Source organism: Neurospora tetrasperma (genome assembly GCF_000213175.1).
Source record: "Neurospora tetrasperma FGSC 2508 unplaced genomic scaffold NEUTE1scaffold_1, whole genome shotgun sequence".
Taxonomy (NCBI): Eukaryota; Fungi; Ascomycota; class Sordariomycetes; order Sordariales; family Sordariaceae; genus Neurospora; species Neurospora tetrasperma.
In genome coordinates this window covers 1,233,924-1,258,832 of record NW_009799099.1, presented here as the reverse complement: position 1 = coordinate 1,258,832, position 24,909 = coordinate 1,233,924, and the positions used below count along the sequence as shown (strand labels likewise).

Genomic DNA, 24,909 nt, shown 5'->3' with positions numbered 1-24,909 from the left:
TATGGTTCGTAGGTTCGACCCGGGTTCAGTTTCCGGCGTTGTCCATCAGTGGCTTTCCGAGGCAGACCGCTCGGGACTCGATCCGTCTCACATCCCAAGCCATCTGGTGTGGTCTCCGCCTTCGACCCCGGATCGACTACCCGAAACGTTCGGCCATTTAGCGCAAAAGCTTGACATCCTCGAACTGGAGGGAGAATAAGAGAAATGCATAGCGGGCGGTGATAGGTCCAACCCGACCTGTGAGGCCTGACACGTGTTGACTCTTCTACGGCGGGCCCCCATCAAACCCACAAAGCTAGGCCAAAGGGATCAACTGGCAACCTGTCGGACTGTCAAAGCCAAGGTGCGTGCTATGATGGCATAGCCCGAAAAAACGGGGGCCGCCGTTCGTGTCACGACATGAGCAGCTCAAAACGGGTGCCATGTGGGTGGAACGGTCAAGGAAAGTAGGTAAGATGAAGTGAGGCAAAGAAAGCGGTCTGGGTACGTAGATATCCTATCCTATCCTCTCGATTATTCATGGTTGGAAACTGTGACCGAGGAGATTGAAGCAGATAACGAAGGCTACGTGATAGCAACGAGTAAGGATACCGATCTAGGATCTTATCCAAACAGGCCCGAAGATGGTACTCACATCTACCCCAACATTGACTGACCGACCGACCGACCGACCGACCGACCGACCGACGGCCGATTTGTCAGTCAGATTGTCAAACTTACAAAGCTAATACTCGTCAGGTACCTGCACCTCGTGACCGGCATTTAAACACCCGAACTAAGCTCCCGCCCCAAAGCCTATGATAGGCCCCAGAAGACGCGGAGACCTTCTCCCTCGCTTCTACACCGAAGTCGAGAAGTTGACGGTGTGGTTTTCGGCTTGCCCGATCCGTGATCTTCCTAGACTAAACAAGTTCAGCTTCGCTGTTGGCGTAGTCAGGAACTCAGCGTGTTAGTCCGGGCTGACGCGATAGCTAAAACGGTACTTGGCAAAAAAAAAAGCAATCGTGGCACGACGACAGTGATCAGAACCGTTGATGCTTATCCACATTCAGTTCGATTGGGTTAGGTTAAGACTTGGAACCTGAGCTTTGATAGGTCAATTCCCCGATGGGACCCTGGGTGGATACTGGATGGGACTGCCTACGGGAGATCTTGAGGGCTGAACCAACTGAATGGGTTTTGAGTCGCCTTTTGGGGACATAGTTGCGGGTGGTGGCGGGTAGGGAGGTGGGATGGTTCCGTCGATGGGGGCGGGGATGGGGATGGCTGCAATGAAGTCAATTGAGTAACCGGTGGAGGCTTATGCATAGTATACGCAAAACTAGCTTACTAAGGGCTAGATGGGGAGATCCAGGGGTTGAGTTTAGGGTAGGCGGTGACATCCTTCTTGTCGGGACTCAGGGACGGAACGGAAAAGCGGAAGAGCGGAAGAGACAGATGGATGTAACCAGTTGAGCATGTGAAAAAGATTGACGAAGTGGGTTCATATGGGAAGGCGGTCACGTTTAAGAGAAGAGGAGAAGACGTAGGGAGTCGATAGTTTGGGTTAGAAAATGGAAGGGTATGTTACTTTCGGAGTTTCTTCTGTGTTCAGACCCGAAAGAAACTGGACAGATACGATAGTGGAATATAGGTTGGGTCCCTGTTGAACTACACTTTTAGACTTGTTGGTCTACGGTACGGGATCAAATACAAGGAAAAATAATCAGAGCCGGATGTTCGGGTCATTGGACCAGGTCCTGTCTGAGAGATTCTGTAGAGGGTAGTCGAGTGCCGCTTTTGGGTTGTCAATCTAGTTATTAGTCGATGGAGCAGGCCACAAGAAGGGAGGTTTTATGAAGATGGTCATTCAGACAAACCTGAGAGTTACGAAAGAGACTCCTCGCATAGGAAACGTCGTCCCGTATAGGAGCTTCGCTCGAGCAGAATTGGTAAGAAACCTTCAGAATATCTGACCCAAGTCAGAAAGAGAAGGGAAACAGAAAAGGCTCCCAGTACCTGCTTGAAATCTCTTTACTTTGTGTTCGTGGTCCTGGACGACATAACGATTATGGTGAGCTTGAACGAAGTAAAAAGGTAGTAGGACCGTCTTCATTAGTAGATGATGATGGAAGCTTATGTATCATGTAGTCACAATTACCTGGGTTTCTTCCCGTTATGGGAATAATGCTTGTTGAGTTACGATGTTTTGTTGAAACCTTGCATTAGCCCCCAATGCCTTTCTTCCGTTGTAGTAGCTGTTAACAAGATTTCCGGACACCGGCAAAGACTGTGAGCTTTATGGGATCTGACAATCATTGATCTCAGTTTTCTCTGCTTCAAGCTTAGGTATGTTTACCTTTCTGAATATTGTTGTCGTATATCCCTCCAGTTGAGATACGAGATTGAGTGTCTGCCTTCAGCTCTGTCGTCTGAACATTCGTCTCTGCCCAAGGACTGGACCTCTCTCACACATGACATGATTATCTAGGAAAGAGCGAGTTTCTAGGTAGTGATGCCGGGTTATACCTCCCTCTCCGCTATGTTTCCTATCTTCTGGTTACGACATCTAAATCTTTGGAGCAAGTCTGTAGTCGTACCTCCCCGGTTCGAGATAGTCACAATGTCGTACCTTCCTTTGGGACTCTCTTGTCTCAATCCTTCAGTCTCGGCAATTTTACTTTTCAACGACTACAGAAGCTACTGTAATTTCCTAGTCGTTCTAACCGCAACTCTTCCAACTCTCTTTTTCTATCCAGTATCTCCTAACATTCTTGACTCTCCTCACAAACCGGTAACTCCAAATCCACAACCACCGGCTTGTGAAACCTCTTTCCTCCCACATGAGGATAATTGCTCGCCAAAATCGCGCAGTTAACCACACACGTTTCCTTTCGTCCTTCTCTTCCTCCTGTTGACTTACCAATCACGGTGTCAACGTCAACCCAGTCTAATTTTCCGCTTCCTTCCTCACGACCGCGACCCGTCAGGTCAACCAAACTGATCTTCCCTGACTTTGGATCCGGGCTTGGATCCGTCCATTTCTCTGTTATGGACTCTATCCATCCTATTTCACAATCATCTTCCATTCCCATTGAAACAGAAGCGGAAGGAGACGAGACTGGTGACCACCGAACCCTTTCAGCCCCCCTCGCGCGATGTACATGCCCACAGACGTGCAGTCTTGGTCGAACGACTGATAAGCGTTGCAGGAGGGAGTGGCAGCCTAGATGTCGGTCTGTCTCTGTTCTTGTTTCTGCTTCTTGTTCTCCCGTCTCTCCAGTTCTTGTGGGCGAGGGACCATCGTCTGACCCGTCTGACCCGCGGACGACACCAAGGTCGTAGTGTCCGTAAGGAGGCGTATGTGTCACGAGGATGTCCGTATCTGGAGGGATGGAGGACCAAATTTCTTTGGCAGAGATGGAATTTGAAATGGGCGAGAAGTGTGATTGTGGGTCAGATCTGCCGGTTTCCTTTTCAGGATTGGATTGACTACCAGACTTCATCTCCGTGGCGTCTGCCCTGCCGCCTCCATTTTCTTGGTGTGGATTTCTCGCACAATTCGGATCGTTCACATCCCTCTCATACCCAAACGCCCACTTCTCTCCAAGTCCAGGAGTCCCAGGGCTTCCAAATACTTTGAACTTTGTCCTCGGCCCCTTTGGGTGCGTGAGCTTGACCTCAGCAGACTCATGGCGGAGATAGGTGATTGATGGGCCGTGAGCCCCAAAGAGAGATAGACACTCTTCTGGGTTGGGGAGGGATAGGTTATGGAAGTGGCAGATTACTGGAGAGATGGCTTGGTGCTGGGAAGAATCGGAAGATGAAGCCGGGTCCAGGGCCTTGTCGTGGTTTCCTGTTGAGTGAACAAAGGTGAGTGTCCGTTTCTTTGGCTAGCTAGGGGTAACTGAGAGTGAGGACTGATAAGAGACATACCAGCAATGACGACCTTGGCTTCAAAGTCGGCTTTTTCTAGCCATTGAATTGCTTTGGTGAGCTGTTTGTTATGGGTGTCAGTTTGGCGAAATGAGTGACAAATTTGCCAAATGTTTGTAAGGTCAGCTTGGGAAGAACATGGTAATTATTACCTCTGAAAGACTACCTTGATTTGTCAAGTCACCTGCATGGATAAGAACGTCACCCTTGGGTAGTTTAATTGTGCAATTGTGGGTGTCGCTGATGCAAACTATTCTCGTTCGTCTTGTTGGAGGTCGGTCGGAGGGGGAGCTATTCATTGTTGACAGCTAACAAAAGCGTGCCGACTAGTTCAGATTATCAGATGATGCGATAACTTTTCAATGTGAGAAGAACTTTACGTCTGCAACTTACCTTCATTCAAGGTGTGTCAGAAGCTCATGGAATCTATCGATCGGTGTTTTGGGACTTTGGGATTCGCTAAACAGAATGGATGACTGGGACGAAAATATGGTTTCAACGCCAGAGTTGGGTTAAGTCGCACTGGAGGGACACGTTCAACACGTAATCAAGTGACTTGGCACGTGCTAGTTAACTCGGAAATCTAGAAACCAGATGTGGTAGTTTTCTTAGGAAAGGAAGGAGCTATCTCATGCTTCTTTCCACATGTTGGGAGGCCAGATGTCACTCGAGTACTATCCCAAAGTTGACGGATAGCCTTTCCTGACCATATTATCCCAGTGAAGAATGCTTCATGTCCTTTCGTTATGTAAGTCCATCAAAGCCTGTGTTAATCACTCCTTTGCGGTCAATGTCTGGTACTGCCAGCCATCTGTTTTTACCAACCGCTTCAAGACCCAAAAAGTAACTTTGAAACTGATTCCATATTCAGTCTTACGGTATTCATCCACACCGGCTGAATCTATATGTGCCGTGACTAGAGTCATTGACCGTCCTCAGGATTTTTCAACGCGCCCTGTCGCCTCTTTGCAGAAAGAGTGATTAACTTGTATACCCTTGCCTGGGTAACAGCACCTAGCCCTGTGAAGAAGACAGTCATATATCTCTCAAAGTTCCTGTAGGCAAATTGTACCCTGAGATCTAGGGGAGAATGAGCACCAGCACTTGGACCATCTGAGACTCAGACCTTGTGATCTAGTTTCAGACCTAGGCTCAAATAACAGCGGGATGGCTATTCTCTCTGTGAGCTTCAACGCCCAAGAAACGACCAGCTTCCCCTGAACATAACGCTTCACAGCACCATCCATGACGACTTGGCTGTTTACCCGTGCTTCACTTGAGCGGGATAAGGCTATAGAGCATGACATGCAGCGGCATCTCCGTCGAGAATGGCATCTGAAGGCCCCCCAACTTTGGGGCTAAATCTTGGGCTACTGTGCTGATGACATGACTTCCCACCCCACGTGCTTCTTCTTTCCGCAGGGCTGCATGACATTCGCGGGAGAGGGTCGGCAAATGGGTTTTGTTATTGCATCCTTCCCGAGCTAAGACTTGGAATTAGCAGAGCCGCTCAATACTGAGTAAGAAAAGGGGAGTGCCGTCATCACATCTCGGGTGTAGGGCCAGGCAGCCAACCGTATTGGAGTGGCCTGGTTGGGCTGGAAGGGGGGGCCGCAATGGAAGGGAGAAAGACCTTTGGAGTCTATGTGGTGAATTGAAGTTGCGGTGAAAATGCTGTCAAGTCTCTTTGACGCTTGTCAGATGTGGCAGGACTTTGCTGATTAAGAATGAAAGAAAAAGATCTCTTGCAGACAGCTTTGTGTCATGTGTTTGATTATTCAACCGACGCCTATTCGAACCTCAAAGAGACCCCCACACCTCGGTCTTGTTAAATGCTGTGTAGCCTGGGAATGCACCTCATCTCTTCCGAGAATGCCACTTTGGCTTGTGCTACCCCGAATGTAGATGTTCAGGGTGGAATGAGATCACTGCAGTCTAGCAAAGTCCGAGATACAGGGTTAATATGTTGTTGCGGGAGTGAAAGTTGTTCTCCTAAGCAAGGGAAAGACTGGAACGAAAATTGTTAGTGCAGGCGCCAAACAGAACGAAGTGGAAGGTTGCAATTGGAAAGGGGGCAGTGCTCGGCAGTGATGTCCATCTCTGACTCGGTGGCTTTAACACCTATTTTGAGGGCGAAATGGAAGCCTACCACGCACAGGCGCATTAGTTGACCACATTGAGTCAACTCATGTATTGATAGAGGTATACTCCGGGGATGCCGGAGGCACGGAGAGGGAAACGGAGTTCATGTTGACGTAGGTACAGTATGTAGTGCCCCGCACCGGGGGGACGGGCCGGGGGTTGAAGTCCGTCGGGTGCCGTTAGGTACCTACCTTTGGTGACCCCCACAAACGCCGGCGGCTCCTGTCAGGCGGCTTCAGATTTCTTTTCAACGAAACACCGAACAATTTGAACTCTTCTAGGTTTGTACGCCGTAAGCAACCGGCAACACCTGCCGAATGCGCCGCCGCGGTCAGTTCCCCAGCGGCAGAGGCCACTCGAGTGCCGCAATCTCGTCATCAACATACATACGTACATACAGTACATACACGAGAATTATCCTCGGTCAGCCGTCTACTAGCCAAGGGTATTCGAGTTGCTACTTGGTGACTCGGTGTGCGTGGTGCTAAGTGCCTTCTTTCTTCAACCGGCAGGTGACAAGTTGGTGATGAGAAGGAGGTGGCAGAGAACTGCAAAGCAGAGGCACAAAAGAAGCAGACGGAAGCTGCGGAAGGCGTGTTCTAGCGTCTCATCCATCCACGCAACTGGGATCCAATCACCCTTTTCAACATCCTTCTGGAAGATGTCTGGTGGCAGGAGAGCGGCCGTTGAGGTTCGGACTTTAGGCCATTCAAGTGGAACAAGTCCTATCTGGGAATCCGGCATCTTGATGCTTGCATAATCCCCAATTGGCAGTTGATAGGGAAGCATCGTCTTCTCCGGACCATTGAGAGCTCGAACCGAAATCCTGCCAATGCCATTGATGCTATCTTCAAACAAAAGTACCGCCGAAGAACACCCCAATCTCAGGGTCCAGGTACATACACATCAATAGTCCATGCCGCTGACAGGCAAAGAGCGGCTTTGTACGGCACCCATGTTTGAACGATGACTGTAGCACCCACACATTTCGGCGTGACGACTTGGTTGGAAGCCGCCAAATGCATCCACATAGCCACCGTTCCTAACAAAGGACCACCAGAAAGAAGTCTGATGCTCGACTGCGTTGTAAGCAACACGGAAAGAAGCCATGTGTGGACGTTACCCGACGGCGCGGTCTGGTGGAGTGAACAACATCAATGTCTACCGAGTCACATCGCTCAATTCGCTGGACTCGGCGTCTCAGGGGCCTATCAAAATCCTCGCAGCACTTGTGTATCGTGGACTCAGCCCTACAGTTACTGTAGCGTCATTCAGTCTTCCCGTTACATCGCGGCCGCCTGCCCTTCAGCTCTGACAACCCCAAATGGAAGCCTTGAAGCCTTGGCTAGGGGGGGGTTCTTCTCGGTTCGTATCTACTATTAGCGATACTCTGACCGAATTTGTACAACATCCAGTGAACACAGGCCAAAAGAGACGACACTTGGACGAGGCCCTGAACAGCCTTGTGGGACTACTTAGGTACATACTTGCAAGAGCGGATCTACTTCGCTTAGAGCCTTTCTCCTGGATCAAATCTGGGTGCCTTCGCTTGTACCCCTTGACACATGGAAGCCTAAACTACGAGGTTCTATTTCCTAGACACCGTTCGGGGGGGGGGGGGGGGGCTGTGACTACTAACCCCGTACCACAAGATTGACGATACAACATGGTCTTGCTCAGAAACGCACCAGTCAACCCCCATACACCGGGCGTAGGCATGCTTGATGACGGACCTCAGATCCATTTCCTTATGTCATGCGTAGACACCGCGGACCGCTGCGGCGCTTGGGGGCCCAGTAACCCCCAAGGTGCTTCCTAGCCGAGATGGCTTACTCCGGGAATGGCCTCAAGCTGGCCTCGAGCCAAAACGCAGTTGCCTGTTTCTCGGTGTTTCCTATTGCCCTATTTAAGACCTTGGATGTGCCCGATTTATGAGGTTGTTTCTTCTCAGCATCAGCTTCAGCATCAATCACCAACATTGGCCTTCAAGACATATATCATCACCATACCAGCTTCCAACAACCTTTCAAAGCTTCAAGCTAATATATAGACACTCTTTACTCTCGCCCTTATTTCATCTATCTACAACACAACCCACTTTCACCACACACACACACAAGATAATCTACTACAATGGCTGTCATGGGATCCTCCACTACCCGCTGCCCCGTCGCCTACGGCCGCTCTGGCTACAACAAGGACGGCGACGATGAGGAGAAAGACAAGAACCTCATCAACTTTGGTCGTTCCGGCTACAACAAGGACGGTGATGACGACGAGGAGAACAAGTTCCGCAACTTTGGCCGCTCTGGCTACAACAAGTGAGTAACCCAAGTTACAATCACAACTTGATTCTGAGATGGACGATGACTAACCAAGACTCACTTTCCAGGGGCGATGATGGCGATGATGAGGAACAGAAGTAAATCTGAACACTTCTGATTTTTCTTCTTCACATATTCGCACAATCTGTTTTGATACTTGTACAAGAACAATACCGGCAACGGGACCTTCTAATTGCATCTTTGGGAGTTTATTGAAGTTTTGGGTGGGGTGTTCTGATAGAGGCATCTTTTTTTCTGGGCATACGGAGGAAAGACGGAAGGGGAGGCTGTTTCTTATGGTAAAGCATTGGTTGGGGAGTTCAAGGGGTTTTCTGTTTGGCGGGAATTTTATATTTGGGTAGTGGCGGTGTTGGATACGATGCTGATGAAGCAAAGCGGTTCACCTATTCAAGGGGTGCATGGTTTTTGGGTTTGGATTCTTCTTCCCTCTGTTTTACTTCAGCTTTTCCAAGTCCTTTTTCCCTTCATCTTCTTTAACCTGTCATAGACTAGACTTTACAGTCCTCGTAGGACTCATGCAAACAGCTTGGAGGATATAATGGCAGTCATAGAGAGGAAGGAAAAACAGGCTATAGAGACGGATAGACTTCAGCATATATTATTCTTCATTTCAATAAAAATGACAACTCGGTTATACACTGTCCTGATCCCACCACCATCCGTTCTACCCAACTCCCACCGTCAGCCTACTTTCCAACACAAAACTTTTCAAAAATAACCCCCAACACCTCCTCCACATCCCCCGCCTCTCCCTTCCCCGTGATGGCAGCCAACCTCCCCGCCGCCACCCTCAAGTGTTCCGCTGCCAGCACAATATCCGCTTCCACTTCCTCTTCTGTAGGAACCCCTTCGACAATAAGCGGGTTCGGGTTCGCCTCAGCCATAAAATCGTCCAGCGCATCTCTACATTGCCCAAGCAACTCATTCTGCCTCGCCGTGACGCCCAGCAAGTGCTCCATGTCTTGCGGAATGGCAGTCAGTTCAGCGAAGGAAGTGGAGAGGCGGGAAATTAGGTGGTGAATTTTGCCTGGGTCTGTGTCGTCAACGCCCCCGGAGCGTTGCTCGGCGGTTCGGCAGGAGATCAAAATCGGGTCTTGGGATCTGAGGGGAGAGTCTTCAGGAAGAGCAGTGGAGAGGACGTCGGTTTTGAAGGACTGAATTAATTGAGCCAGGACGGAGGGAGGGACGGTCTCGGATTTGTTGATTACCAAAAGAGATTCTGGTGCGGATGAGGCGAGGTCGAGGGTTGATAGATCGTAGTTTAGGCGGTAGCCTTCGATTCCGTTGGGATGAGGTTCGACAGAAGCTAGGACGATAATGACATCAGAATCCAGAGCCTTCTGTCGTGCCCGACGGATACCCTCCTCTTCGATCTTGCCGATTGGCGCCTCTTTCTCTTCAGCAGGCAAAAGCGACGAGCGGGTGCGAATCCCCGCCGTGTCGGCGAACGAACACAAATACCCTCGAATATCCAAACTAGCTTCGACAATATCTCTGGTCGTTCCCGCCTCGGAAGACACGATACTTGCCTCCCTTCCAACGATCAAGTTCATCAAGCTGCTCTTCCCCACATTGGGCGGACCGAGCAGGGCGATGCGGATGCCGTTGCGAAGCAATTCACTCCGCTGGCTGCCCATCTCGTGCAGCTTGATGGAATGCAGAATCTCTTTGACGAGACGGGTCACGTTCCTCAACAGCTCGGTAGGCGACTCGTCAAAGTGCTGGTCTTCGCTAAAGTCGATCAGGGCTTCGATCTCGCCCCTGGCCAGGAGTAGTTGCTCACGCCAGGACTCGTATGTCTTGCCCAACACTCCCGAGGTGCCGCGGATAGCGGCCCGTCGCTGCTGCTCGGTTTCTGCGGAGAGAGTGTCGCCGAGCGCTTCGACTTGGGCGAGATCTAGTCGGTTGTTGAGAAAGGCGCGCTTAGTAAACTCGCCTTGCTCGGCATAGCGGATGGTACTCGATGAAGTGGACTTGGGAATGGCGGAGAGAACGGCCTTGACGGTGGCTGGGCCACCATGCACGTGCAGCTCGAGGACGTCCTCGCCTGTGACGGTCTTGGGACCGGGGAAGTACAGGACCAGAGCGTCGGTGTCGAGGACGTTGTTGGTGTTGGCTGCTGATGGTAATGAGGCATCTTTACCGGGTTCGGAGGGCTCGGTTAGGGTGCGCACGGCGGCGTATCTGGGTTTGGGAATGAGTTTGGTGGGACATAGTGAGTTGTAGACCTTTGCTTGGTGTTAGTCATGTCGAGAGCGAGTGAGAATGTTTGGTGTGGGAGGGGTTGTTTACATCAAGACATCCGGGTCCAGAAATACGGATTACGGCTATGCCAGCTCTTCCTGACCCTGATGAGAGGGCATAGATGGTGTCGTTGGTGAGAAAGGGCAGAGTTGAGTCTCTAGGATTTCCACCTTGACCCTTACCCCCAGAGACGGCGTCAAAGGCAGACGCCCTACGGCCAAACTCATGATAGCTTCTTGCTATGCGGATAAGACATGATGTTGGCTGCTGCTGCCGTGATTGTAAAACGCAAGAAGTGACTCGGAAGCCTCCCGGTCGGTGAATAGCAGCTCGTCTTAGCGCATGGCGGAACATTGACCTCAACCAAAAGACATGAATTCACACAGGTGATGTCTTCAGCGGAGAGATGTCACTGAGAAAGAGATGCCCTGCCCTGGTGAACCTTCGACGGCAGCTTGAATAAACAGCCCCCCCTGCAACACGAGCGAGTGCCAAGACCTTTGAGCAGCCACTCTCAAGGTATCGCTGTAAGATGATTGGCTGTAACCCCAAAGCTGCTGGGATGTCCAGCGATTGCACGGACCACATCAACCGCATCAAAAGTTCAGAAAGATCCATTTCTAAATTTTTATCGGGCAACCGCAGCCACGCCTGTGTCTTTCTCCATCTCCTCGTACACACGACCTGCTCTTGCTCCCTTCTTTGAGAAGTTGACCTTTCTTTTTCACCACAACGCCAATTCGAAGATACCCCGACAATTAGAAGGCGGCTAGATCGACTACAGTCAACATGTCTGACGAAATCGTCTGGCAGATCATCAACCGTATGTCGCAGTCTCTCGAAAGTTAAAAGGCCTGCCTGCCCCGCAGTGTCGCTAACCTTCGACCCTACAGAGCAGTTCTGTGCTTTCAAACTCAAGACAACCAAGGGCAACAACTTTTGCAGAAATGAGTACAACGTCAGCGGCTTCTGCAACAGGCAGAGCTGCCCCCTAGCCAACAGCCGTTATGCGACCGTCAGAACCTCGCCCAAGGGCACAATATACCTTTACATCAAGACCGTGCGTATCCGCTCCTTGTGACGAACCTACCAGATCCCCGGGACCAGCTAGCTAACACACCCTCCCCTTTGCTTATAGATTGAGAGAGCCCACATGCCCTCCAAATGGTGGGAGAAGATCAAGCTGTCGCAAAACTACGCCGAAGCCCTCCAGCAAATAGAGGACCGCCTCCAATACTTCCCCAAATTCCTCCTCCACAAGTGCAAGCAGCGCCTCACCCGTCTCGTACAAGTCGCGACCCGCATGCGCAAACTCGCCGCCGAGGAAGACCGTCTCGGCGAGAAGCTGGTGCCCAAGATGGCGCCCAAGGTCAAGCACCGCGAAGAGGCCAGAGAGCGCAAGGCCCTAATTGCCGCCAAGCTGGAGAGGACGATCGAGAGAGAGCTGCTGGAACGTCTCAGGCAAGGAATGTACGGCGACCAGCCCCTCAACTGCTCCGAGTCTGTCTGGAAGAAGGTGCTGCAGGGTCTTGAGAAGGAGGGCGAGGGTACCCGCGACAAGGATCTGGATGAGGGCATCGAGGACGAGGATGAGGAGGATGAGGAGGAGGAAGAGCTCGAGGAGGAGATCGAGGACGGCAATGTCGAATACGTGTCTGACTTTGAGGAGACCGACGACGAGCTCAACGATATCGAGGACTGGCTCGGCAGCGACGACGAGGATGATGCGGAGGACGACGATGACGAGGATGATGATGACGACGATGAGGGCGACAGCGAGGAGGATACCAAGAAGAAGACAAAGGCTGGCGACAAGAGGAAGAGAGGAAAGGTCACCAAGATGAAGGCACGGAAAAAGAAGGAGATCGAGGTGGAGCACGAGACGGACAGGGAGAAGTTGCTTGCTTTCTAAAAGAGGGACGTGGGAGATTTGTTATCGTGGTTGTTGTTGATGTACTAGATGATGATACCTTGGCATCTGGCAGATTGGTCACCGGTCTTGACATTCTGTCATGTAATGATTACATGGCTCGTAGAATAAGAGCTCTTTTCATGTTTAAGTCTGTTCAATCTGGAGAACTACCTAGGTACTTCGCGGTTGTGATATGCGAGGAGCAAAAGTGCATGCATTACCACTGGACTACCTCTACCCCCCCTGCGGGTCACAGGCTCGCCATGCGGCCCTGTAAAGTCAAGGTTGGTATGTGATTTATAGGTGGGGCAGTGGCTCTTCAGGACAGGAGGTAACGGTCGCGCAGTGATGAAACGCCCCTTGGAACCCACGCCGCCTTTCGCATCTCTCCTGGCGATCAATCCATCAATTTACCTTCCACATTCAAAGAAGGCCACGAAAACAAGGAACTTTGGGAACTTTTTGTTTCCTTCGTATATCGAGGGACACCAATACACTAAACCTTCAATTCCCAACCAAACAACACACAAGTTTGTACCTGGCCGGCACACCGCGGCTAATTGCAAAAATACGCTTACCCGCAACAACCACCTGAAGGGAGCTTCCCACCGCCCGATCTCGCGATCCGATCAAGGGGTGCTTGCTGGTCGTAGCACCTCGTCACCGACAGAACCAAACCTACCTTGCTTTGACTTTCCAACATCACACGATAAACCTAGACACCAAATATCTAATTACACCAACCGAACGTAACCCATCCACAAGAACACCCGTTACACAATAGGAAATCCGGAACAACAAACAACATCCCGACCAACAAAGGCAACAACAACAACAACCAAGATGTCCTCCTGGTACTCCAACCTCTCCAACAACATCACCAAGCTCCAACGCACCTACTTCTCGGGCGAAGCCGACGGCGACACCGAAGACGACACCCACGTCTGCCGCGTCCTGCGCGCCTACTACATCGAAAAGGGTCAACACTTTCCTTCCTGGCTACCTCCCGACCCCAAGGCTCCTCCTCCTGTCCAACAACAACAGCAGCAGCAGCAAGGACAACAACAGAGATATAACGGTTATGGCGGTCAGGGGCAACAACAGTTAAGCAGTCTATGGGACAATAACAACGGTGGCGGCCGGGGAGGAGGAGCAGGAGCAGGAGCAGGAGCGCAACAGGGAAGTGCGGCGCAAAGTCGAAACCCTTTCGCCCGCGGCGCCGCTTCCTCAGCTGCTTCGTCACCTGTCAACGCCGCCCCCGGCCATCATGGTGGTGGGTATCAAGCAGGAGGACAGCATCAAGCAGGAGGAGGGGTGCCGCCGCAGAGTCTAAGAGCCGGCAGCACCAGCAGCAATGGGGGTTACGGCCATCAACAATCGGGGCCCTACGGCTCCGCAGCAGGAGGCGGAGCAGCTAGTAGCGTGGCGTCGATGCCTGCGCAGCACAGTGGGAGCAGTGGGATTAGTGCGCAGGACAAATTGAAGCAGAGGCTTTGGGGCGGGTCGAGGACGACTAGTCCTGGAAACTCGGGTGGGACTGGGCCGTTTGCGCCGCCCGCTGCTGCTTCCCAGCAGAGGACAGGGTCTGTAGGAGGAGGAGGGGGGGGAGGGGGCTATGATGGTGGACATGGAAATGTGGGATTGCCGAGCGGACCTAGACTGCCGCCTGGAGGAGGGCGGATGGGGTTGCCTAGTAATCCTAGGATGCGATAGAGGAGAGGAGAGTTGAGGAGGGAGGAGGTGGAACAGGTGTATACAGGAAGACAGGCTGGGCAAAGCGTAGCGTTGGCTTTACTGGTTTACTGGTCGGCAAGCGATTCGATCTTTTTTAGCTAGCGAATAAACAGGAGCAATTATACCAATTGTCGAGTAGAGGAAGATGAATGGATGCTTGGGGATGAAGTGGAAACAGGAACACTTCCCGAGATGATCCACGCTGGTCCAAACAACACCGGTAGTCTTCGCCGTCGTTGAGCTCTTGAGAGCAACGCCTGAACTCTTCATGAGTATATGTACACAGCCAGCCAGCAGGTAGACCTGCCCAAGCACAAAGCAATATGAGAGATTAATCAGCACTTGTTGTAGCCATAGTCCCTTTTGGCTCCATAAAGATGCTCTACCTGGCAACAACGAACCAAGCCTCCGTATAACCTGAATCTCCATGAACTCCAAAACACCTTAATTCGCAGATATCCCAAATCCCATTTAAGCTTGGCCACCATCCAAAGCCAAGTACATTATATGTGGTACAGTTTGGAATCAATCAACTACCGGTGATGACCTTTCCGAGCCGCCATTGTAAGTCCGAGGCGATTGCTCCCCACATAGCGAGATCGGTTCATGGAGGCCGCGAGAGCAATCATGCAGGAAGGCCAGTCGATTTTGTCGACTTAAATCAACAACCGACGTTTGATCGGGAGTGGCAGCGGTTCCCCGTTCAGCGAACCCCGTTTCTTAGCCAGGGCATTCTTCCCCATCGCCTGGATTTTATCGAGGAGATGACTATGACTGCCTAGTTAGAATAACTGGTCATTGACGACAATCAACGTGGAGGATGAGACAATAAAGTAAAGTCATACTTGATAGGCAAATGTCCGGCCTTACTTTCCTCCATGGCCAAGTTGATCTTCTGCGCCTGCTCCTCGTGGTCCTTGAAGTGCTTCGAGATGAGATCCTGGCCCTCGGGCTCGTCCGCCGACCGGACCACGTAGTTGCATCCTTCCTGATCGCACGTCCAGGTCCCGTTAGGACCGGCCGGTGACATGGTCGGGAGGCGCTCGGCCTGGACTACTATTCGGACTGCATCTTTCGGTATGACGCCCGTGTCATCAGCTATATCAATGACGACGCTGTTTGCGTCACTTTCCTCGTCTTCCTCCACCCTGACTGTTCGTTTTAGGGCTTTTCGTCCGCGCCTGGGCGGCATATCGTCTTCATCAATCATATCGGATGCGAGTCGCTTGGAGCCTGCCACACGTAGGGTTGCCACCTTGCCGGATGGACGGCCTACCCGAGGTTGCTTTCCAGCCCGGACTTCATCCTTTGACTCGGCTTCAACACTAGGGGTAGGCCCGAGAGCGCTGGACAAGCGACTTATATGTGTTTGCCGCCGGGTCCGACGAGTTAAATATTGAGGAATATCCTCCACCACGAATTCCACTGGAGCAGGGCGTCCATTCTCGACAACGTCCTCGAGCCAAGCCTTATACGGTGTGTTGTCCCACATTGGTGGTAGTCGCTCGAGAAGATCCTTTGCAAAGTGCTCGCATAGCTCCCTGGCGGCATTGTAGTATTTGATCCTGCAGTTGTAGAATAAGTCCGAGTTGATTTTTGACATTTTCACCGTCTTGATGTCAATACGTTGGGCAACTTCTCCCAACAGAGCGATGAGCCTATCGACTGGGTCATCGGGAAGGTCGTCACTACCAGTAATGACGGCGGGCGACGCCCGAGGGCGAGGGGAACTTGAAGATAGGTGTCGGTTTGAAACTGGGGCTGGGACCGGAGTTTCCACAGGGCTGTCTCTGGCTATACCCTTCCCTTTGTCTGAGCGTTGGTCTGACAGCTCACTAGCCTGTCGACTGGTCCTGGTCGTCCTGCCGCCTTTCGGTGGTTCACGAATTGCTAAGCTTTGGGATTGAGGTGAGTGATCGTCCCGCGCGAGTAAACCTTCCGGCTCAGCAGCTGGTTTGGTGAGCAATCCAGCAGCGACGTCGCTGATCTTCTTTTGAAGGTCTGGGCGGGCTGATTGCAGCCAAGCGGCAAACCCGGTGTCCTGCCATCTGATCTCGGATTCCTTGGGAAAATGAGCTAACAGAAACTGTGCCCACTTCAGACATCGGGCCTCAACTTCTTCTTTCACCGTGACAGCTCCATCTCCTGCCGTCAGCGCGTATGAAAAGAAGATTTCGTCCAAAGATGGTGGCTTTACATCCTTGCGCTTCTTCTTGTCGGCCTTCTTTAGCAGCCTCTTGTGCTCCTCGTACGGACCCATGATTCCATAGTATAGGGTGATTGCCTCCATCACCTCGTTGTACATGGTTTCGTATTTCCTCGAGGGAATGATTTCGAACCATCCCGATGCGCCAGAAACCCAAAGGGTGTTTGGGTCATATCCGATCGAGTATCGTTCCGATCTAGAGATTTCGATATACGTCGCTTTGTTGTAAGGCTTATGGACTTGATGATTGTTAGCATCTGAGCGGGGAAACTTTCCCGAGGGGAACGGGCGTCAATAAGTCAACTCACAGCATTCGCGAGCTTCGTCGTCACCGTCTTCCACCGGTTCAAGTTTTCCGCGTACGATAAATGGCCCCTCGAGATCGACATGTAGCGGGTTTGCCAGCGTCTTTCCGTCCTTTTGGTAAATGGTGGCATCCGTCAACACGGCAAAATATGGCCACAGGTCATCCGACGTGCCTGGGGTGACCGGCTTGAGGATCGCCAACTCTCTTGTCCATCGCCGGCGCCTATCGTCGGTCGAGTCGATGGATGCGCTAGAGCCTCTTCTGCGCCGTGGGCGTCCTGGTCCGGCCATGTTGTCGTTTCACCCCACGAAAGCAGCTCGGCAGTGATATGATTGTAGATATCGAGTTTCATGGAACTCTGGCGGGAAGCTGGTCTTCTTGAGGAACTTGCCTGGATTTTGATTTCGAACTGTTAACACTGGTGATATCCTATAGACCCTCATAAACGGTTGAGTCGACACTTACCAAAGTGGGTTCGTTTCTGAGACAAGGGGAGAAGATAGGAGTATTTTACAATGTAGATATCAGAAAAAAAACAAAGGAAGTGGAGGAAAACAGTCAGAACAAGGGTATCTCGAGGGGGGAGTGGCATGTAACGCGATACTTCTCTCACTAAAAGACAGGCCCTGGAGCAACAGCCAATGGACGCGACTTGTTCCACCAAGCAACAAGCAAGCAACATCCGCGACCTCGACGGTCGGATTGCCAAATCGTTCGTCAGTGTGGGGGCCCAGGCACTTTAACCCCTGTATACTGGCTCCGCATCCGCTGTTGATAAGGGACGATAAGCCCTAAAATAAGTGATCGGTCCCCTGCAGTGTCAGGTCCGAGTCTAGGAATTTTCGAGGGAGAGCTTCCTGCGCAGACTCCAATTGGGAACCCGTTCTTGCACATCGGAAGTCTAGAGGCTGTGTTGTATATTCCCGTCCTAAACTCACTCCCCCCGTCCCTTTTACATCCAACCCCCAGAGACTGTAGATGATCTGGAGGTCAATTTTCAAGATGGCACAAAATAGCCTCGCCGAGGGCGTCTTCGGTATGTCATCACTACCTACGCCTTCAGTCTTCGGCGCGCATTATGTAGAAGCTGTCGTCCAGAGGCGCATCATGAAGACACAAAACTGACTTAATTTGAACTCAACAACAGCCATCAACAAGCCCTATGGCATGAGCTCAGCCCAGGTGATCCGCGACTGCCAACACCACTTCAACCCGTCCAAGCTCTTCGCGCCCCTCCTAGCAGCCGATCGTGCCCTCCGTGAGAAGGAGGGCAAATACCAAAAGCAACGCCGCACCCATGCCAAGCGGGACATCAACGTCAAGATCGGCCACGGCGGTACCCTCGACCCATTGGCCACCGGTGTTCTGATCCTCGGCGTTGGCAAGGGCACCAAGGCCCTGCACGACTTCCTGGGCTGCACCAAGACCTACGAAACCGTCGTGGTCTTTGGCGCCAGCACCGACACCTACGACCGCGTTGGCAAGCTCATCAAGAAGGGCGACTACAGCAACATCACGCGCGAGCAGGTCGAGGAGGCACTCAACTCCTTCCGCGGCAAGTTTCAGCAGATGCCTCCTCTCTACTCAGCGCTTAAGATGAACGGCAAGCCGCTATACGAATACGCGCGCGAGGGCAAGCCGATCCCCCGCGAGATCGAGACCCGCGAGGTCGACGTGACGGAACTCGAGCTGACCGAGTGGTACGAACCCGGCACGCACAACCACCGGTGGCCGACGGAGGAGGCCGAGCAGGCCGAGAAGAACGTGGTCAAGTCGGTGTGGCAGGTAGCCAAGAACCAGCAGGACGGCACGACCAGCACAGAGGAGGCCGCAACATTAATACCGGAGGTAGTGGAGAAGGAGGTCAAGGCGTTGGCGAACCACGAGAGCAACAAGCGCGCGGCCGAGGAGCGGGTCGATGAGCTGGTTTCCGAGGAGCCCGCGGGCAAGAAGAGGAAGACGGATACCGGAGCTGCTGAGCCCATGATGTCCGGCGCTCTGAAAGATAAGAAGGGCAAGGACAAGAAGCAGGACAAGTACGCCAAGAATAGGGGTTTGGATCTTGCTCCTCCTCCGCCGTCGCCCGATACCCCGTTCCCTTGGGAGGGTAAGGGTCCTCCGGCTGCCAAGATCCGCATGACCGTGACTTCGGGCTTCTACGTCCGCAGTCTGTGCCACGACTTGGGGGAAAAGCTTGGGTGCGGCGCTATGATGGCTGAACTGGTTAGATCTAGACAAGGCGAGTTTGTCTTGGGCACTGATAACTGCATGGAGTACTCCGACCTTGCCCTGGGTGAGGAAGTCTGGGCACCCAAGATCCAGAAGGCTTTAGACCTGTGGAACAACAAGGACAAGGCGGGAAAGGCCCAGGCTGTCGAGCCGGTAGTCAAGAAGGAGGAAGTCAAGACTGAGGAGGTTAAGGCCGAGGAGATCAAGGCCGAAGACGCCAAGACCGAGAAGCAGCCTACGCCGACACCAACACCGGAGCAGCCCGCAGGTGAGGTCAAAGTAGAAGAATCCGCTTCTGTAAAGGATGAGGCGAAAGCATAAAAGAAGTCATTATTGTCAAAGCAAGCGAAAACAAAATAAAGCAAAGTATACCCAAATTAATGCAGTTATGATTATTCTGAGGTCAATGTTATCCTGCCTCTTAGGGTGCTAGAGGTATCCAGCAAATGCTGTTGCCATGTGTGCTCCTTCCCGACTCCGTCTATATCCAAAGAACCAAGCCCGCCGACCATGCAATTTCATCATGATGCCTGCCTGCCTGCCCCTGGTGTCCCTTTTTTCCCCCGCCAGATGCTAGCCCAAAACCAAGATCTAGACTAAGTAAGTTACATACCCACTGATCCCCGTCATTAAATTATATTAGAATTACCAACCTCCTCCCTGTATCTCGTCAGAGGTTACCATTAGATATTACTATTTTTTCCTTTCCGTCAATCATCCAGATCCAGCCTGGAATTCTGCCTCCTCACCACCGCCACCGGTAACCTCCCCTCGTAATCACTATCCTCTTCTCCCTCTTCACCCCCATGTGTTCCCCGTTCCATTACCTGCGAAGTCTCCTTCAAAACGTCCCTAACCCTCTCCATCCTCCTCACCGCCCCCTCCAGCATTTCCAGCCTCTCCCTTTTCTGCTCGTCTCTCTTCTCCAGCGTCTTTACCCGCTCCTCCAGCTTCGCTCTCGCCCTCCTTTCCGACGCGACCATCTCGTTGGCTTCCGAAAACAGGGTCACCGATAACTCCTCAATCTCGCGCGACGTGGCGGTTAGTTTCGCTTCGGCTTTGGCTAGCTTGGCGCGGGTTTCCGTGTGGAGGGATTTCTCTTGGGATAGGGCTGCCTGGAGGTCGGAGATCTCTTTTTGTTGCTGAAGAGAGGTAGAGGTGGATTGGAACGGCTGTTGAAGTGGGCTGCTTAGGGTGAACGATTGCGAAAGGGTGGATTGGTGCGTTGGCATATGAGGAACTGGACCGGTAGAAGATTGGGCGGATTTGAGGTTGGGCGTTGATTTGCGCGAGGTCAAGAAGGCAGAGAGACGGGAGGCGGCGCCGGTGGGCAGGAAGGAGGAGACGGAGCTGACGCTGCGAGGGGCGGCGGGGGAGGCGTTGGCTGTGGCGGTGGTGGAGGGGGTTGCGGATTGGGGAGGGGTGGCGAGGGCTGCATCGGCGTGTTGTTGTTGTTGTTGTTGTTGTTGCGGTGATGATATTTGGGACGCAACTGGGGAGGACTGGGATTGTTGTTGTTGTTGCTGCTGCTGTTTGAGTTGCCCTCGTAGTTGGGCTATCTCGTCTTCGTAATCGGCCCAGCGATCGACGGCGGATGAAGCCTTTTCGTTGAGCAGTCGCACTTGGCTTTGAAGTTCTTGGATCTTGTTGTGGGCATCGAGAACGGCCGCCTGCATCTCCAAGAAGGGTTGGGTCCCCTCGAGATCGATACCGCATTGTGGGCAGCAAGGAGCGGTAGATAACGTTTGGGTGACCGGTTCGACGATGACGGGGGCGGCGGTCATCGTCATGGTGGCGGTGGTTGACATGGCTCACCAGGGCCCCGTTAGGACAGATGATATCGACAGGGAGAGTTCGCGCGTCTTGTCGGATTGGACGAAAATCAAAGATGATGGATTGAAGCGGTTCGTCTGATCTCGAATATATTTTCTTTTCGGGAACCAAGTGGACTCCTGTCAGGAACGAGAAAACTAGATGGAGACGCCGTTGCGGTGGGGATGGCCTGGTTCCCGTTGAAACAGGGGCAGGGAGCTTGTTGTTTTCGTCTTAGACTTTGTTTTGTGTATCTGGGGGCGCTGAGTGAGGTCGCTAACCAACACGCCGCCAGAGCTCTCACTCTGCCTCCTCCTTTTTGAAGAATGATCAAGCTGTAAAAGGGAGGACAAGAAATGGGTGGAAATGTGTCAAGGCACGCAGGGTTTCGGTGACGTACGGGACTCTACCGCCCTCCCCCGTTCTACGCCCCCCCCGCCGTTCCGATGATCTTCAGCGGTATGTAGGTACCGCATGCACGATGCAAGGCCCATGTGGGGGGTATACGAGACGCCAAGCCGCCCTTGAGCCGCCTTAAAGAAACAGCACTCATTAACGTTTGGCCCAGGCGGCGGATGACGGCACGGACAACAGATGGGCAAGGGAATAGTAAGGTACGTATGAAGAAGGCTGTTCGCAAGGTATCTTCTATACAGATTTTTGAACGGGTATCCAGTTTCTGAATGCAATGACAGGCGTAGCCGTGTCTGGCGTCACTATATCTTTTCCTCGACGTGACAAGATCATAACTCGCCATCGTCTTCGTTATCCCCGAAACAGGCGCTGTATCATGACTGTGTTGTTCCGCTGTGTCAAGAGTGAATCGTGACATGACCCATCTCCATACTTCTCTGAGTGCGAGCCCTATCACCCAAGACCATGTTCTGCGCGGTCTACCTTGGCGTACCTGGAGTAATATCCGCCAGAAACTCTGGGGCCAAGACATCTCTTGGCTTGGATCTGTCGCTGGGATGCTTGCTTGTGATGCGAGTGGCCGACCGTGTCGATGGCCCGGCGGACCGTGAGAGCTCGACGGTCGACGTGCCGCCGCATTTGCAAGCCCCCAACCGGGTGCTGATAGAGCACCTGCTTCCATGACGCGGCGAGCTCTCCGAGCAGATTAACGCCCGTTTCACCTTGATAACACGCTGTACCTCAAGCTAGTAACTCCGCTATGTATTGCTTTTCAAGCATCCTTTTCATGTCTCATTTCGAAACTCCATCCGCCGACTTCAGTAGGGCTTCGCAACCTTTCTGGGTTCGCTTAGCCCGGTCTCAGGGTCCTTGTATTCCTTCCAGTTGACGGGGTACATGGTGTTACCGGCCTCGCTTGTCGCCATGATGACACCGAGCTCGTTACGCGCTGTCGACAGGTAGTAGCTGGCTTGGTCACCGAGTGAAATCTAGTGGGCGGCAGCACGTCAGTAAAAGTGTTTCAGTCCATGTCTGGCAGAAAGAGAGGAGAAGAGCACTCACCACCTCGGCTCTGACAATATCTCCAGGCCTGAAGCTGTCGTAGATCTTTACCCTGTCCTTCTCTGTTGCTCTCACGTCCTGCACTCTAATCAGGCCCTGCCACTCGGCCTCCAAAACAGTATCGCCGCAAATCAGAATGGCCACAACCGCTTGGCGCGGCATGATGCGAATCACCCGGCATAGCACGATGTTGCCCACTTCAGGAAGCACCTCGCGCTTGTCTGACGAACCCGCTGAACGCAATACCGAGATGGTCGGTAGCTCGGCGGGGGTGGTCTGGGTGTTGATGATCTTGTTCAAGCGCTTAGCAGGGCCAGGCGCCTTGGCGGGCTGTGTGATGTTGACGACACCGAGCAGCGAAGAGTAGAGGTTCGACTCGTGGATATGGGTTCCAGGACCGGGTTGGAACTTGGAGATAGGGCCAAGGAATTGGCCGGGGATGGCCATCGAAGGGGAAGAGGATGTGCTCGCCATTGTGTCGGTCGTTGTAGGTCGATGGAGATATCGATGACGAAAGTTTGCGAATGTGTAAAAGTGGTATGATAGGTATGAGACGCGGTGCGACGCGCAAAGGGAAACTAAACAAATGAGAGATAACGATGCGACAGAACGGACCCCGCGGCGATAACAACTGAGATTGGAGCTTCTGGTACGTGGAGGTAGATGTCCATTCGAATATTGAAATGTGATTGACCGGGCCTGCGGACGGGACTCAATGACGGAGGGGCACCGAAAAAATAGAAACCCCTGTCGGTGCCAAGAGCGCTGTTAGTGCCGCGCTGCTTTGCACCGACAGTGCTGCCGGGCAACTTGAGCTGCCGGCGAGGGGGAGCTTCTGGATGCACTCCAGCCTGCCGGTGTGTCTGCCTCCAATTGGTCGTAGCGGTGGCTCCTTCAAGAAATCGGTTTAACGCTATCCGCGCAATTGAGCGTCCCCATTGGTCAAAGCTCTCAAAATCGAACGTGTCGGAAGTCGCAACACCCGCCTGGGCGGGCATGTTGCAACCACAAGGGTCCTCCACAAGGAAATCAGGGGTTGCCGTGGGTAGGTTTGTTGAGGTTGGGCTGACGGACCCCCCTGTCGGCGGTGGAATCTCTGTGGCCATTGTTTTGTTTCTTTATACATAATTCAATGTTCCCGTCTTCTCTCTCCCCTGTTTCTCCTCCTCGACATTGTGCCGTCTCGTCAATCGCAAACCGTCACAATGCCTCCCAAGAAGCAGTCCTCCTCCGGCGGCAACAAGCCGTCCGGCTCTGGCTCTAGCTCCGGCTCTTCCTCCGGTTCGTCTTGCCGCTGCAGCTGCCGCTGCCGCTGCAGTATCGGTGGCTGGCTCAAGTTCTTCGCCATCTTGTTCGCCCTGGTTGCGCCTATCGCATACGTCCTTGAGCAGCGTCTCGAGTCCTTCTACGTCTTCGATACTGAGCACCTTCACGATCTGTCCAAGCGCGCCATCAGCGCCCACGGCAACGACACCAAGGCTATTGTCAAGTACATTGTCGACGAGCTGAACGACCGCAACGGCGTTGCGCCCTACGTCAACAATGATGAGGAGTGGGTGTTTAACAACGCTGGTGGTGCCATGGGTGCTATGTACATCATCCACGCCTCCATCACCGAGTACCTGATCATCTTCGGTAAGCCCCGTCTTCCACCACGCTTCTCGCAAGCTTGTGCTTCCCGCTTCTTTGGACCCATCACTAACAGCACACTCCACACAACAGGCACTGCCATCGGTACTGAGGGTCACACCGGCCGCCACACCGCCGACGACTACTTCCACATCCTCACCGGCACTCAGACTGCCTACGTCCCCGGCGAGTACGAGCCTGAGGTCTACCCTCCCGGTTCCGTTCACCACCTCGTTCGCGGCACCGTCAAGCAGTACAAGATGCCCGAGAGCTGCTTCGCGCTCGAGTATGCGCGCGGCTGGATCCCTCCCATGCTGTTCTTCGGTTATGCCGATACCCTGAGCAGCACGCTCGACTTCCCTACCCTCTGGCGCACCTCCGTCATCACCGGCCGCGAGATGATCAACAACTTGCTTAAGGGCAAGTTCTAAGCATTGTTGCTTTACGAACTGTCCCCTTCACGAAGGGTATTTGGAATACGAGAATTTTGGAAAGCATGGGATAGAATATAGAGTAGAGATAGGGCTTCTCGGCACAAGCGGCGTCTACGCTGGACCGGAGTTTGGGTTAGATCAAGATTTATCTATACCTATATTCACAACTTTCGTGACATCGTCAAAATATGGCTCCAAAGATACCCTCTACTGGGAATGTTCATCGCCTCTGTTAGTACATTCGTTGGTGAGCCGTTGCTTTGCCATCAGTCCATCATCATATACTTTCGTAGGGAAGGCTCGGGTTGCTTTCATTATATCTGTGTTCCGGTTTAGTATAGCTGAGCCGTTCGCTAACCGAGACTTCTGAATTGATGCTTTATTTTCTCTTCTCCCTTCTCTTCTCCCTTCTCTTCTCTCTTCACTTCTCTCTTCACTTCTCTCTTCACTTCTCTCTTCACTTCTCTCTTCACTTCTCTCTTCACTTCTCTCTTCACTTCTCTCTTCACTTCTCTCTTCACTTC

General features: G+C 52.6%; 11 protein-coding genes across 11 annotated transcripts; 6 read left to right on the top strand and 5 right to left on the bottom strand.

Annotated features, from left to right (window-relative positions):
- Positions 1-685: 685 nt before the first annotated feature.
- On the top strand, positions 686-987 carry NEUTE1DRAFT_115712 (uncharacterized protein; the record flags this gene model as incomplete). The annotated part of the gene is made up of 1 exon (XM_009849394.1): positions 686-987. One exon carries the CDS (start codon positions 798-800, stop codon positions 951-953), a length of 156 nt encoding a protein of 51 aa, XP_009847696.1.
- A 1,757-nt stretch (positions 988-2,744) lies between these two features.
- On the bottom strand, positions 2,745-4,214 carry NEUTE1DRAFT_127289 (uncharacterized protein; the record flags this gene model as incomplete). The annotated part of the gene is made up of 3 exons (XM_009849393.1): positions 2,745-3,835; positions 3,916-3,976; positions 4,068-4,214. The coding sequence occupies 3 exons, from the start codon at positions 4,212-4,214 to the stop codon at positions 2,745-2,747; spliced, it is 1,299 nt and encodes a 432-aa protein (XP_009847695.1).
- Positions 4,215-8,190: 3,976 nt separating this feature from the next.
- Positions 8,191-8,483, top strand: NEUTE1DRAFT_34563 (uncharacterized protein; the record flags this gene model as incomplete). The annotated part of the gene is made up of 2 exons (XM_009848759.1): positions 8,191-8,378; positions 8,450-8,483. The coding sequence occupies 2 exons, from the start codon at positions 8,191-8,193 to the stop codon at positions 8,481-8,483; spliced, it is 222 nt and encodes a 73-aa protein (XP_009847061.1).
- A 605-nt stretch (positions 8,484-9,088) lies between these two features.
- Positions 9,089-10,873, bottom strand: NEUTE1DRAFT_75436 (uncharacterized protein; the record flags this gene model as incomplete). Its single annotated transcript, XM_009849392.1, has 2 exons — positions 9,089-10,630; positions 10,829-10,873. The coding sequence occupies 2 exons, from the start codon at positions 10,871-10,873 to the stop codon at positions 9,089-9,091; spliced, it is 1,587 nt and encodes a 528-aa protein (XP_009847694.1).
- Positions 10,874-11,435: 562 nt separating this feature from the next.
- On the top strand, positions 11,436-12,701 carry NEUTE1DRAFT_75433 (uncharacterized protein; the record flags this gene model as incomplete). Its single annotated transcript, XM_009849391.1, has 3 exons — positions 11,436-11,469; positions 11,540-11,706; positions 11,785-12,701. 3 exons carry the CDS (start codon positions 11,436-11,438, stop codon positions 12,556-12,558), a joined length of 975 nt encoding a protein of 324 aa, XP_009847693.1.
- A 458-nt stretch (positions 12,702-13,159) lies between these two features.
- On the top strand, positions 13,160-14,415 carry NEUTE1DRAFT_143833 (uncharacterized protein; the record flags this gene model as incomplete). Its single annotated transcript, XM_009849390.1, has 1 exon — positions 13,160-14,415. One exon carries the CDS (start codon positions 13,402-13,404, stop codon positions 14,269-14,271), a length of 870 nt encoding a protein of 289 aa, XP_009847692.1.
- Positions 14,416-14,551: 136 nt separating this feature from the next.
- NEUTE1DRAFT_56748 (uncharacterized protein) lies at positions 14,552-17,095 on the bottom strand (the record flags this gene model as incomplete). Its single annotated transcript, XM_009848943.1, has 3 exons — positions 14,552-15,066; positions 15,138-16,737; positions 16,807-17,095. The coding sequence occupies 3 exons, from the start codon at positions 17,093-17,095 to the stop codon at positions 14,949-14,951; spliced, it is 2,007 nt and encodes a 668-aa protein (XP_009847245.1).
- A 712-nt stretch (positions 17,096-17,807) lies between these two features.
- Positions 17,808-19,408, top strand: NEUTE1DRAFT_119587 (uncharacterized protein; the record flags this gene model as incomplete). The annotated part of the gene is made up of 2 exons (XM_009849389.1): positions 17,808-17,841; positions 17,953-19,408. The coding sequence occupies 2 exons, from the start codon at positions 17,808-17,810 to the stop codon at positions 19,353-19,355; spliced, it is 1,437 nt and encodes a 478-aa protein (XP_009847691.1).
- Positions 19,409-19,744: 336 nt separating this feature from the next.
- On the bottom strand, positions 19,745-20,824 carry NEUTE1DRAFT_75426 (uncharacterized protein; the record flags this gene model as incomplete). Its single annotated transcript, XM_009849388.1, has 1 exon — positions 19,745-20,824. One exon carries the CDS (start codon positions 20,822-20,824, stop codon positions 19,745-19,747), a length of 1,080 nt encoding a protein of 359 aa, XP_009847690.1.
- A 665-nt stretch (positions 20,825-21,489) lies between these two features.
- Positions 21,490-22,796, bottom strand: NEUTE1DRAFT_119585 (uncharacterized protein; the record flags this gene model as incomplete). The annotated part of the gene is made up of 2 exons (XM_009849387.1): positions 21,490-22,249; positions 22,323-22,796. 2 exons carry the CDS (start codon positions 22,794-22,796, stop codon positions 22,079-22,081), a joined length of 645 nt encoding a protein of 214 aa, XP_009847689.1.
- Positions 22,797-23,327: 531 nt separating this feature from the next.
- Positions 23,328-24,568, top strand: NEUTE1DRAFT_115710 (uncharacterized protein; the record flags this gene model as incomplete). Its single annotated transcript, XM_009849386.1, has 2 exons — positions 23,328-23,957; positions 24,045-24,568. 2 exons carry the CDS (start codon positions 23,528-23,530, stop codon positions 24,380-24,382), a joined length of 768 nt encoding a protein of 255 aa, XP_009847688.1.
- Positions 24,569-24,909: the final 341 nt, after the last annotated feature.